Genomic DNA, 13,370 nt, shown 5'->3' on the forward strand with positions numbered 1-13,370 from the left:
GCCACAACATTAGTAACAAAGAAACAGACTTTCCGGAGGATGAGGCCCAGAAATCAGGATTTTAAAAGGATTCCCAGGTGATTCTAATGTGCAGCCAAGGTTGAGAACCACTGCCCTAAAACCATCTCAGAAAAGGCACTACTTTCCTCACAGCCATTCAAACCAGAAATCTGGGCCTCTCTCTGTGCACAGCCCCACCCCAGCCAGTCACCTCCTCGCCACCCCTATCGGCTGCCTCATGTCAAGTCCTCATCACACTTACCTGGTCCTCTGGGGCTGGCATCGGGCACAGTGCTCATCCCGAGCCTTGTCCTGTCAGGATTCCTTCGGGCTCTGCTTAGACCCCTTTCTGGGCTCCCAGTGCTCTCAGCCTAAACTCCCTGACATGGCTCACAAGTCCCTTAACAACGTAGTTGATACTTACATGGTGCCCGCTGTGTGCCAGGCACTGCTGTGCACACTCCCATCTTACTCCCACAGGCTGCCAGCAACCAGCTGAGGCAGGTGCTATTATTACCGCCATTCTGTGCTAAGGAAAGGAGGCCTAGAGAGTAGTAAGGTTACCTGCAGTGGGCAGAAGTGGGCTTCAAACTGGCAGTCGGGCCCTTGAACCTGTGCTCTCCACCTCCTCTCTGGGTGAGCCCCTGCCAGACTCATCTCTTGACACCCCTGCTGAGCCATCCTCTTGCCATATTAGTATCAACCCTTCCAGGTAGCTAGAATGCCTCTGAGTGACCCAAGCAAAAGCATCCCTATAGAGGGCCTTTACGCCTAATGTTCCTGCTCCCTTCCCACCATCTACCCCTTTATCCTGTAAGATTCAGCAGAATGTCACCTGCCCATCCTCGGAAGATCTGACCACTTCGTGCATTGTGCCTCATACTTGATAGAGACCTGCCAGGGTACCTGTAATAGTTTATCAGACTTACTGTTGGTATATCTTGGTCCCCTGTTAAGCAATATCTTTAGTTCTGATTCTTGTGCTTGGGACGCAATAGCACTGAGTAAGTGCTGTTGTGTATATAAATGCATTTAAAAGCTCCCCAAAGACGTGATGGAGGTGTCCAAGGCTGGCAGGCAGTGATGGAGGGAGCTCAAGCCACCACGGAGGTTGGTCTGGATGACTCAAGATTCCTTCGGGCTCTGATAAACGAGTCTCTTGATGTTGCAATGATAAGCAACACAGAGCAGTTTGCTTTAGTGGAAGTAAAAGATTGAATGGAAGGTGGATATTGGGAGACCCGGCTTCTACTCCCAGTTCTGTCACTTATTCTCGTGACTTGGAGCATGTTATTCCCTCTCTTGGCCTCAATTTCCTTAAAATGGGGGGAAAGAATATTGAGTAAGTGGGTGCCTCCCCCTCTCCTCACCCAGTCCCTGCGACATCAGTGCAGGGGAACTTAGACAGACCCAGCCCAGTGTACGCAGTGAGGGCATGTAGCGGGGAAGGAAACACGGGAGGCATCCCTTTCTGTACCCTGAGCTTGGGCTGGGGACCAGGTTCCAGTCCTGACTCTGCCACCAGCTTTCAGGATCCTGGCTCTTTCCTTGTCCAGGGGAACGGAGCTAATGTCCTGTGAGAACCAGATGAGCTGTGGATGTGTAAAACCCACATGGAGGGCTCGGGTGGTACTGAGAGAGGCGCTGGACTGAGGCACAAGCCTTGGTTCTCTCTCTGCCCTTCTTCCCTCGTCCATAATATGGAAATGGTAACAACACTGACATTCCAGAATTGTGGAGGGGCTGCAATGAGGTGTTGCATGCAAAAGAGGTGTAAAGAGGCTGCCCTGCTGGGCATGCTTGCACAGGTAACATGGACATGCCTAAAGGTCTGTTCACGTAACCAGGGATGGGGAACCTTTTTTCTGCCAAGGGCCATGGATATTTATATCATTCGAGGGCCATACAGAATTATCAACTTAAAAATTAGCCTGCTATACTTGGTCAAACATTTAATTAACTCATCCCTAATGCCTTGGCAGGGCCAGATCAAATGATTTCACAGGCCTTATACGGCCCATGGGCCAGACATTCCCCACCCCTGAATCATAAACCCTTTGTTCACCTCAGGTGAACCTCTTCCACTCTTAGGGTTTTTGTTTCTCCACATCCACCCCCAAGCTGTTGGACATTCTGATAGTTCCAGTGTTTTCTCATCAGGAGATTGCCCATTGATTTGCATTTATTATTCTCCAGATGGGGACGAAGGGATGTGCAGGAACTCAGGCACCAGCTGAACTCTGGGCCCCATACTGGGTGTCCTGTGCCCTACGATTATCAACTAAAAATTAGCCTGCTATACTTGGTCAAACATTTAATTAACTCATCCCTAATGCCTTGGCAGGGCCAGATCAAATGATTTCATGGGCTTTATACGGCCCATGGGCCAGACGTTCCCCACCCCTGAATCATAACCCTTTGGTCACCTCAGGTGAACCTCTTCCACTCTCAGGGTTTTTGTTGCTCCACATCTAACCCAAGCTGTTGGACATTCTGATAGTTCCAGTGTTTTCTCATCAGGAGATTGCCCATTGATTTGCATTTATTATTCTCCAGATGGGGGCGAAGGGGTGTGCGGGAGCTCAGGCACCAGCTGAACTCTGGGCCCCATACTGGGTGTCCTGTGCCCTACGCCCCTCTCCCAGCTCCCAGCCACGACCTGAGTACCGCACCTTCCTAGGTGGTTCTGCTTTATAGGCTCCGTGTTTGCACAAGCTGATTCGGTTCTTGTTGCAGCTCGTATTCATCCATCTGTTGGCTGCAGGTCTACCGGCTCGGCTCGGGAACTGGAAGACATCTAAGTATAGACAGACCTTTTTCCTCCGCTTCCTGTCTGCCACACCAGCAGCCCCCTGACGGCCACCTTCCAGCTCTACAGACTTCTTCCTCTCGTGGCTGATCTAGCTTGCTGCTTGGTCTTCATCTGCAGACACTTAATTCATTTCAGAACACTCTCCCTTGTTACAACCAAGGGAACCCTGTTCCCTGTCCTGTGGTCCTATAAGCTAATGCCCCCAGCCTGTAACCTCCTGGATAGTGTTTTCTTCTTTCTTCTTTATGGCTTTTACCTACTTTGTTCTGTGATTGCGTTTGAGCTTATGTTTTGCGTCTGGGAAAATGTCAGGGTTAACCCTGAGGGGACAGATAATGCAGGGGAATCTTAGTGTAGACACTGTTGTTTACATAGGCAGGAGGGAGGCCAGGAACTCTGAGAAAGCCAAGGGAAACGTATCCAGCAGTTAAGACCCTAGTCTTACTAAGAAGACTGACTTAACTCATCTGAAGTGGACTAAGGATCTTCACTGCAGGGCCTCTGTACGTAAAGTTAAAGCAGTGGAGCTGGATAAAGGCGTTTTATACCTGTAGGTCAGCGACTTAGAAGTAATTTATGAATGAATCTACATTACCACAGACCCTCATCGGTGAACGCTCTAGACTTCTTCCTCTCATGGCTGATCTAGCTTGCTGCTTGGTCTTCATCTGCAGACACTTAATTCATTTCAGAACACTCTCCCTTGTTACAACCAAGGGAAGCCTGTTCCCTGTCCCGTGGTCCTATAAGCTAATGCCTCCAGCCTGCAACCTCCTGGCTAGTGTTTTCTTCTTTCTTCTTTATGGCTTTTAACTACTTTGTTCTGTGATCATGTTTGAGCTTGTTTTGCGTCTGGGAAAATGTCAGGGTTAACCCTGAGGGGACAGATAATGCAGGGGAATCTTAGTGTAGACACTGTTGTTTACATAGGCAGGAGGGAGGCCAGGAACTCTGAGAAAGCCAAGGGAAACGTATCCAGCAGTTAAGACCCTAGTCTTACTAAGAAGACTGACTTAACTCATCTGAAGTGGACTAAGGATCTTCACTGCAGGGCCTCTGTACGTAAAGTTAAAGCAGTGGAGCTGGATAAAGGCGTTTTATACCTGTAGGTCAGCGACTTAGAAGTAATTTATGAATGAATCTACATTACCACAGACCCTCATCGGTGAACGCTGACAAGTGGGAGGGCTGTTACACAACCACACATAAGTACCCTTTAGAAACAACTGGCTTCAGACTCTGCTAACCAAAGCATTAGTGAGAAGCTCACAGCGCTTTCTGAGCCACAGCGGTGGTTCCTGGCGCACAGGGACAACTGGCTTACATCTCATCTCCCTTCCTTTCCAGTGAGGAAGAGGAGGCTCGCAGACTTGACTGGGCCCATCATTCCCAAGTGCCGGAGTGGAGTCTAGTGTGTGGCGGTGATGACCACACCTCTGAACTGGACACGTTCTACTGATAATCTGTGCTCTGCAGTGGAAGCCAGAAGGCAGAATGTCGGCACAAACCCTTTTGTGGTTCAGTTCTTTATGCACAAAGGTTTTAGGATAACTAGTGGTTACAGTTGAAATTTTATAAATTATGGTTAATGTGAAGTTTTTCTTTAGTCACAGAAGTTCAGTCTGGTTATTGTTTAAAAACTAAGAAGCCCCTGGACCGGCAGATCTTCCTGAAGATGACGTTACAGCAGCAGTGACTTACCTGAGAGCCTGGTTTTGGTGGCCTTGCTATATGGCGTTTCAGGTGTATTGACTATGCTTAATGCACGAACAAACAGCACACTCTTCCGCATGGTGTAGAAGCATTATACAATACTTTACTACAAACTTGATCTTAGCTATTTAGCCAGCAGAACAGGTTTTTTATTAACCCTTCTTTAAATTGAAGAACCTCAAGATTAAAGTTGCCAAATTGATTGATGGATCAAGAACACAATTTTTCCCCTCAAGAAAGACAGAAAGACTAAAGCCACTGAGCTCTGCCAGGAATCAAAGAACACGAGATTCCTTTTGCTGGATATGAGGAAATTCCAAGTTTCAAAAACCATCCTGTCTTTACCAATCCCAGGCAACAAACAGCTCCTGGAGTGTTCTTTATGGCATCTGGGGTTTATTTACAATTTAACACCGGAGTCAGAATTTTTTCCTTTATTGAATGCTAACCTTATGATGGATATGAAAACCTGTGGCCAAATACTTGAAAACACCTTTCTATATTGCACAGTGGGCTGATGGCTTACTTAAAGTCAAATGTTAGAGGGGTAAATTTCCAGTCTATGCTGACAGACTTGCAACTACCTGTGGCAGCACTTACTAGACAGGTCACTGCTAATCTTAATTAAAAAGTTAAGCCTCTGAAGGCCAACGGGGAAGACCCAGATAGTAAAGAATTAGGAAACCCTGGCCAAACTATCCCAAGATGATGACTCTGAAAACGTAATTTTGGTATCTCTGCTGCATCCTTTTAACATCATGGCACTTCTTGGGATCCAGCAAAAATGTGAAGCCACAATGCCCTTGTGCCTTTTAACATACCACAGTGCCAGTCGAGCTAGTGTTTCTGTTGCTTGGGAAGTTACAAATGAGTGATAGGACAAATCTCCTGATAAAGGCCTGGCCAAAGAGCAGACTGCTGCAGAGCACTGAGCAGAGAGGCTTTTGACGAGAAGGGAAAAGTCTTGCACACTGAACTGTAATGCCGTGGACGGTGCAGGGTAACCGGAGGTGGAGCCACCTCTGTGGAAGAGTGTCTACGAGGCTGCAGACGGGCCCAGGAGTGGCACCACCGGCTTCTCCTTGAAACACAATTGCAGCTGTATTCTGCATCACTGGAAACTGCAATGTAACATTAAATCTGTTGGTCTATGAATGACTGCGTATGTGTTTCTTGGGACCTGTGTGACAGGGACACGCACTGACAAGGCCGGGAAACCATGGCAGTGCTGGATGACCTCACTCAGAATGTCTTGTATCCCAAGGCACTTGTGTAAAAACTGCCCATATGTGTCATCAAGCTAATCTGAATCCCTCAAAGAAAATACTTAAAAGCAAAGTGTGGTGGATACTCAGGAAAACAGAGACTATTAGGGGAAAATCTCTGTTAAAAACCAAATCAATAAAAAATGAAGGTGAGCCACATCTTTATGACCATCTGTTCCATCAGTCGAGCTGTTGGTTTAGACCAGAAGGTGGCAATTTTTTCTGTAAAGGACCAGATAATAAATATAGGTTTTGCAGGCCATAACTTTTCTGTTGTAAATACTTAATTCTGTCTTAAATCATATGTAAAAAAAAAAATGGGTGTGGTTATTCCAATGAAGCTTTATTTACAAAAGCAAGAGGTGGGCCAAATGCCGTAGTTTACAGATCCTGGTCTAGTGCAGGCTAACAGGTGAGGTGAGGGTTGGGGTGGATGGCAGGTGACTAATGGGATTTGTTCCAAGGAGTCTACTTCCAGGGTCACAGCTTTCACATTTTTACCATCAGGACAGACAGGTATGATGACAAGAAAAATGACTGCTACCAGCCCTGACACCTGGCTCAGAAAAGGCATGACCTGATTGCCAGGCTCAAGGCTCTATTCCTTAGCGGCTATGGGATCCCACACAGCTCACCTTTTTCTGTGCTCTAGCATCTTCTGAGTCAGAATGTCTCAGGTAAGTGGTCAGCACCAACTCCCTCTTCTCTCCTCTTATGAAGTACTAGAGGCATGGTGCATGAATTCGTGCACCAGTGGGGTCCCTCAGCCTGGCCTGCAGGATCAGGCCAAAACCGGCTCTCCAACATCCCCTGAGGGGGCCTGGATTGCAATAGGGCACAGGCCAGGCCAAGGGACCCCACCGGTGCACGGTCGGGGCTGGTGAGGGACGCAGGAGGTTGGCCAGCCAGGGAGGGACTGTGGGAGGGCTCCAGGGCATGTCCAGCCCATCTCACTCAGTCCCATTGACCAAACTCAAACAGCAAGCTAACCTACCGGTCGGAATGTCTGCCCCCTGGTGGTCAGTGCACGTCATAGCGAGTGGTTGAGCAGCCTTAGCAGATCATTAGCATATTATGCTTTGATTGAACGGCCGCCCAGACCACCAGACACTTAGCATATTAGGCTTTTATTATATAGGATAAGTGGCCAATAGGTGACCAGTGTGCCATGGTGTCATTGGCCAGCACCCAAGTTCCCCATTTCTCTGTTGCTGCAGCCTGGATATTCCCGAATACATGGCTGCCTCAAACCTAGCTTTGTGAAGCCTCAGGGAAATGCTGCCGGTGCCGCTCACACAAGCAGGGCCCATCCTCAGCAACATCAGGTCTTGGCTCTGGGCTCAGGGGGGGTGGCGCCTGCTGTGAAAGCTCACTGGGTATGCGTGGCCGTCGGGCTGTACAGTCACATTCCTCTTTAAAGCTGTGCTGGGCAGGGCTTGAAGCCGGCCTGCTCCCTTTGTCTTGACATGTGACACAACAGGCTGTGAGTCCTTGTCCTTGACAGGCGGGGCAGGTCAAGACGAGCTGGCGGCACTGGGGAGTGGAGCAGAGTTTATACTGGTCCCATGGGGCTCCACAGTATGAACATTCTGGGGACAGAAGAACAATCTTTGTTATAAACACACACACGCGCACATGCACTTCTCCAGTTCCTAAATATAACTCTTAGCTCATTAGAATCAAATATATCCTGTTGCATCTGGGGAAGATTTCTAAATAGTAAGTCTCCTATCTTCTAACAAAAAACACTCCTCATCCCCACTTTTTGGGGGGAGAGGTTGCTTCTGGAAATTGTCTTTCTGATTCCAGCATTCACGGATCCACTTTTCCTTTTCCCATTTAAAAACAAATACTAGTAGGAATGCTTCTCTCTTTCATTAACTATTTCACAGCTAGCCAACCACCCTCTTGTTCAACGGTCTTTTTCCTTTAGATCACTCCCTTTTTCATTGGGAGACAACATACCTGAATGCAGATGATCCCACATCTCAACTCAGCTCTGCATCCCTCTTCCCCAGGCCTGAGGTTCTCCTGCTGTTTGTTGCTAACAGACACTTGCCACTGGGATTCCTAAAACTCATACTTATCTTTCTCAGCAGGTTTTTTCCTGCTGACTTCTGTTACCATTGGTACCATCCTTCTTCAAGTCTCTTTACCTAGCTTATCTAAGTTACCTTTAGGCCTTCTCTCTTCCCTTTATACTCCACCTAACTCCAAAACAGATGTGCAATAACTTTCAATAACAGACACAAATACAAGACTATCCAAAACAATTAAAGATTAAGAAGGAAAGAGAACAATCCAACTCATATCTTATTTATTATCCGAGTAGTCATGCAATCTCAGTCTCTGATCCCCACTCTAGAAAACTGCAATAGCCACTAGGGATGTCTGCCCGTGGCCTTTCCTGCTCAAGACTGTGGCATCAAGAGCCCTTTTCCTAAAGGACTATTTCCATTCTTCACGGACTGCCTTCATTTGGTACCACATTTTAGTGTGGACTCAAAACCAGTCAAACCACACATTTCCTGTCACCACCGCTTCCTGTGGCCACCCCTGCCTCTGGCCTTGGCCCTAGGTTCAGCTCCCACCTTGGAATGCCCCACCCACCATGCAAAAGTGCAAGACCACATGTGTCCACAGACCATCTAAACTAGGGGAATCTTTTTCTGTGTGCCATGGATTTACTTGTCAGTCTAGTGAAGACTATGAACTCTTAGAAATATATATTTTTAAATGCATAAAATAAACTACATAGGATTACAAAGGAAACCAATTATATAGAAATACAAAATATTAAAATATTTTTTAAAATCTAGAATATAATAAGATATTAGCACATTAAATAATAAGAATTAGTGGTGGGCCTAATAGCTATTTCCATTGTGAAGCAATGATGAACAAATACGATTTTGAGATACAGGTAGCAACTGTAATCTATGAAAATACTGATTTCTACTGACGTCACAGGTACGTCTAATACTACTGATTTGTTGCTTGTATTCATAATTGATGGTAGTGTGTCACAGGTACGTCTAATACTGATTTGTTGCTTGTATTCATAATTGATGGTAGTGTTACATTTAGTGAGAGGTTATGAAAATAAATTACTAATTCCTATCCAAATTCACAGAATTCCTGAATTCTACATATTGACCCCAGGTGAAGAACCCTGATTTAGCCTATTAGTTCATCGCCGAGCAGGCAGAGAGAGCAAGGGACATTATCTCCATTTTTAGGACTTGTCTAACGAGTAAATGGTGAAGCCAGGATCCCCACATAGGCCTCCTGACTCTGCTGTCCCCCTACATCTCCAACTCTGTTGGGCAGTGGTGGTGCCACGCACTCCTTCTCCCTGTTTTATTCTTCACAGAATCAGTGCTGGCCTGCCTTCCAGCACGGTTCACACAGAGAGTGTGCCTGATTGTGAGTTTAGGTTCTAGGCTTGTGCTGACCTACCTGACACTATGTCACTGTTGTAGGACAAAGCATAACGCTCATCGAAAACAAACAATTTCCCTTTGTAAAAACCATCAGGAAACTCCTCCAGGTACTTGTGGATGCCACCCTTGAGCTGGAACACTTCCTTGCACACTCCCTATGTGTGGAAAAACAGCAGGAGGTTCAGGAGACAAGCAGAGGCCAGGAAGAAGCTCCACAGAGGAGTGGCACGTGGTGAGGATGCCCAAGGGTGGCTCCTGGCTCCCACTGCAGGACACTGAGAAACTGCTGACCAAGGGCGCAAGGAAGCAGCTGGCCAGATCTTGCTTACGGGAGGGGGGCCGGGAGAGGGAAGATGGGTGATGATAGCAGTCAGGGCCTTCACTCTCTAGATCCTGGAAGCTCAACTATTTTTGCCACCCCCTAAATATAGAAAGACACCTGTTGGGACATGTAATGTTACTGAATTTGCTCTTCTCAGGATCAAGCAAAAGTATTAGGCAAAGGGAAACGTTAACTAATCTTTCCCATTTGTACCTGATGAGTTTCTAAGACTGCTGAGTGTTTTTCACATCTTAAGATTTAAGAACTTCATATTTTGTACTTATAAACTCTAAGCTTGATGGCCAGGATGGGAGAGGGAATGAAGGGGGGGAGGGGGGCTCCACACATGCTGTGGACGATGCTTCTTCACAGCCAGGCCTGTGGTGCCCCAACGAGGGTGACTCACCTTGGCTTTGAGGTAAGCGGAACCCCGCTCACAACGGATGCCCCCAGTGCAATACATCAGTACCCTCTTCTCTCTGAAAAGGTCTAGATTTCTGTCAACGTAGCTAGGGAAGTAACTGAATTTCCTGATGTCTGGGGCTAAGCAGCCCTGGAAGCGTCCCTACAATGTGGGATAGAAGGAAAATGATTTTAAAAAGTATACCTGGTATGCTTTTTTCTGTCCCACACACCCTCCCCTCCCCCACCCCCTTCCTTGGCAAGGAAACACCAGCTAGTTGCTGTTCTCATCCCACACTCTGAACCTTTCAACTTCAAGATCTGGAACTTAAGAGACATGGCTGGCGAGCTGTGAGTCACCTTCCCAGTCTTCAGGGGAACTGGAGAGGCTGCCCAAAGCGAAGTTTACAAGATCCTTGACATGTGTCAAGGGTAGGCACCTGGGATCCAGGACGCACATTATTTGCCAATATGTCTGTTATTCATATTTTCTTAGGCTTTCTCATCAGATCCTGAGTTGAAAGGCTCGGGTTTTTCTCTGAGGCTGCCAGCAGTGGGAAGAGATCCATGTGACTTGACCTCTGATGGCACACACATGTTTCCTTGGGGGACATGCCATACCGTGGGGACTCAATTCTGGTTCTTACTATTTTGCTTTCATAGAAGTTTCTGCAGTCCAGGAGGATAGTATCACTTTGTTCTTGATTTGCCTGAGACAAAAACTTTTCTACTTCTTTATGAAATTCACCTGGGGACAAATGGATTCCTAAAATCAAACCAAAAAATTAGTTGCTTGATAAACTACTTACAAGAATTGCACTCTTCCAAAACTGCTATCTTTAAAGAGAAAACGACTTCTTGCCAAACCGTCATCAAGAATAAGTAAGGTTGTTGGCGTTGGTGGTATAGTGGTGAGCATAGCTGCCCATCAAGAATAAGTAAGGTCCTTCTGAGGGGGAGTCTCCAAAAAGAAGACCAATTTAAGCATTAAATGACCCAAATGTTAGCCACCCCACAGTTATTTATGAAAGGATTCATCACAACTCTAGCTGACTGATGTGTCTAACCTTCACATCTGTCTCTCTATTGTTTTGTCCTTCTAAAAGCAAGCATACCAGGCTTCTTGTAGGAGATCTTATTGGGACTGATCCCCATAGGCACAATTTCTTCAAATACACCAACACGCAACTCTGGGAAACAGCAAGCTCCTCCTTTGCTGGTCTAGCCGATGAGAAACAAAGCAGATAATAATGTTGAATTTTCTGGAACAATCTAGGCCGTAATTCCCATTTCCCATTAAAACAGGTTTTCTAATTTGAGACTTCTTAATACTACAGCTGTGGTATTATTATAAAAGAATTCTTATATTTGGTACTTATTTACCACATATCTACCATGTTCAGAAATGTTACACTGAAAAGGTGTTTCTATAGCAATAAGCATTTAAAATTGAAACACCACTGAGCAATTTCAACATGTAAGATTACATCCTCCCAGCTTTCCTGGAGCAATGACTTCTCTTTACCTATCACCACCAGCATTAACACTACCAAGGTATTTCCCACCACCTTTATCACCTATTATTATAAAGCAACTGAGCTGTAAGAGCAACCTTGTTCCCTGTGTGAAGTGCTGATCTGATCATTCCAGGTTTACCGAAATAGCCAGGCAGTCTCCCAAGTAAGCAAACATGTCTAAGTTTCAGAATTTAGATTGTGTCAACCTTATTCTTTAGGAAGGGAGACTGAGGTCCCCAGAGGGCACTAACTTGTCCAAGACCACATGGCAACTCAGTGGAAGAAGAGCTGTAAGAGTTCCCTGTGTGAAGTGCTGATCTGATCATTCCAGGTTTACCGAAATAGCCAGGCAGTCTCCCAAGTAAGCAAGTAAGCATAAGTTTCAGAATTTAGATTGTGTCAACCTTATTCTTTAGGAAGGGAGACTGAGGTCCCCAGAGGGCACTAACTTGTCCAAGACCACATGGCAACTCAGTGGAAGAAGTGGAACCAGCATGTCCTTCCCACACACTGCCTTGTCACCTGGCAACGGGGAAGGGTAGCTGTCTGGCACTGCTTATTTCTCATATTGCCCTCTCTTCCTACCTTCAGCAGGAAGAGGCACCAAGGCACGGCTCTAGAGCCATTTCCTTTTCAATGTCTCTTACCTTAAAATCATCCTCACACAGATAATCCTTAAACAATGGGCAGGAAAGCATGACTTCCACATAGAGTCTGGTGGCCAATTTGCTTCCACCCACTGTCCCGTTGATTCCTTCTGTAGCAATTCTCACCTGAGACACAGATGGTGAGAGAAAGGGAATGCAGTTTAAATCTTCCCAGGGCAGAACAGGCTCAAGTGTATCAGTGAATTGAACAGGAAACGCAGACACCGCTGTGGACACCAAAGTGTTACCACAAAGATACCTCTGTTTTCTAAAATGGCACTTCCTAAGTTCAGATAAGGTATTTGGTTAATGTGTGCTGAATAAGAGCATGAAATTAGTGAAACTACTGAAAAGCCCCATTTGCTATGGAGCTCCAGTTGTCCAATGGCCAGAGAACCACGTTTTGAGTTTAATCCAGGTCAGCAGATTTAGAATCAAGATTCAGTTTTGCCGCTTCCTTGCAAAGTGCCCTGAGAAAATTATTTTACTTCTCTGAACCTCAGTTTCTTCATCTTGTTAAAACAGGGAAAAAAGAGAATAAACAATGAAAACCACTGCTGGAGAGATTCCCCAAGTTCTAAAGCACAGAGCACACCTGAGGACTGGGAATGGGAGTGAATGCATCTCTGCATGGTGTTTGGGGAAAGCCCACCATTGCAAACGCACCCACTGGAACACAAAGTTGCAGGAGTGTGTGTCTGTTTTGTTCACTGTTGCATAACCAGTGCCTAGAACACCTGCCTCATAGTAGGCATTCACTATCTGGGGGCACAAAAGTTTTAGCTGTTGGTGCGACAAAATCCTTGGATGAGTTTAAAGATGGATCATCTTTAGAGGGTGCTGAGCTCTCTAGAGAAAAGTGCTAGAGAGAAAGTGCAACACTTATATCATGGTATTCTCTGGAGAGGTAATTTAAGGTCCTACAGTGTTACTACTACCTGTATAACAATGGTACCTCCCAATGCATTACTTAGAATTTAAAAATTTTAAAAGGCTCCCCTTTTTCAGGGCCCAGAGATGATACTTCATTGGCTGAGACACTTGATCCAATTCTTTCAGGGCATGGATATAAATGGGATTCATTTCACAAGCCCACGCCAGCTCACTAGTAGGGGCTGTGCAGAGTTCCATGATGAGCCTTCTGAGTCACATCCAGTCCTTGAGAGAGTACTGGAGCCTAGTGAAGCCTTTCTCGGTGGGGAGAAGAGAGTTGGAAGTACACGCCATCTGCACAGACTATTATACCGAT

General features: G+C 46.2%; 2 protein-coding genes across 15 annotated transcripts in view; one reads left to right on the forward strand and one right to left on the reverse strand.

Annotated features, from left to right (window-relative positions):
* TMOD1 (tropomodulin 1) overlaps nucleotides 1-13,370 on the forward strand; it is an 83,774-nt gene that overhangs the window by 62,045 nt on the left and 8,359 nt on the right. For 4 of the 11 annotated variants that reach the window (XM_014543203.1, XM_014543210.1, XM_014543209.1 and 1 more), the window contains one exon: nucleotides 2,765-2,925. In XM_014543203.1, the coding sequence (XP_014398689.1) occupies nucleotides 2,765-2,856 (92 nt within the window). In that variant the 3' untranslated portion in view covers nucleotides 2,857-2,925. Of the gene's footprint in view, nucleotides 1-2,764; nucleotides 2,933-4,159; nucleotides 6,104-6,297; nucleotides 6,552-13,370 lie in introns of those variants that run through there. The other 7 variants (XM_014543207.1, XM_014543208.1, XM_014543206.1 and 4 more) reach the window with 5 other exon arrangements.
* Nucleotides 6,899-13,370, reverse strand: part of TSTD2 (thiosulfate sulfurtransferase (rhodanese)-like domain containing 2) — a 17,739-nt gene continuing 11,267 nt past the window's right edge. For all 4 annotated transcript variants that reach the window (XM_014543202.1, XM_005870634.2, XM_014543201.1 and 1 more), the window contains exons 5-10: nucleotides 12,122-12,247; nucleotides 11,073-11,178; nucleotides 10,605-10,723; nucleotides 9,962-10,120; nucleotides 9,250-9,388; nucleotides 6,899-7,379 (exon numbers count right to left, since the gene is read on the reverse strand). In XM_014543202.1, the coding sequence (XP_014398688.1) occupies nucleotides 7,042-7,379; nucleotides 9,250-9,388; nucleotides 9,962-10,120; nucleotides 10,605-10,723; nucleotides 11,073-11,178; nucleotides 12,122-12,247 (987 nt within the window). In that variant the 3' untranslated portion in view covers nucleotides 6,899-7,041. The remainder of the gene's footprint in view (nucleotides 7,380-9,249; nucleotides 9,389-9,961; nucleotides 10,121-10,604; nucleotides 10,724-11,072; nucleotides 11,179-12,121; nucleotides 12,248-13,370) is intronic.

This window comes from Myotis brandtii, unplaced genomic scaffold (assembly GCF_000412655.1).
Source record: "Myotis brandtii unplaced genomic scaffold, ASM41265v1 scaffold320, whole genome shotgun sequence".
NCBI classification, from domain to species: domain Eukaryota; kingdom Metazoa; phylum Chordata; class Mammalia; order Chiroptera; family Vespertilionidae; genus Myotis; species Myotis brandtii.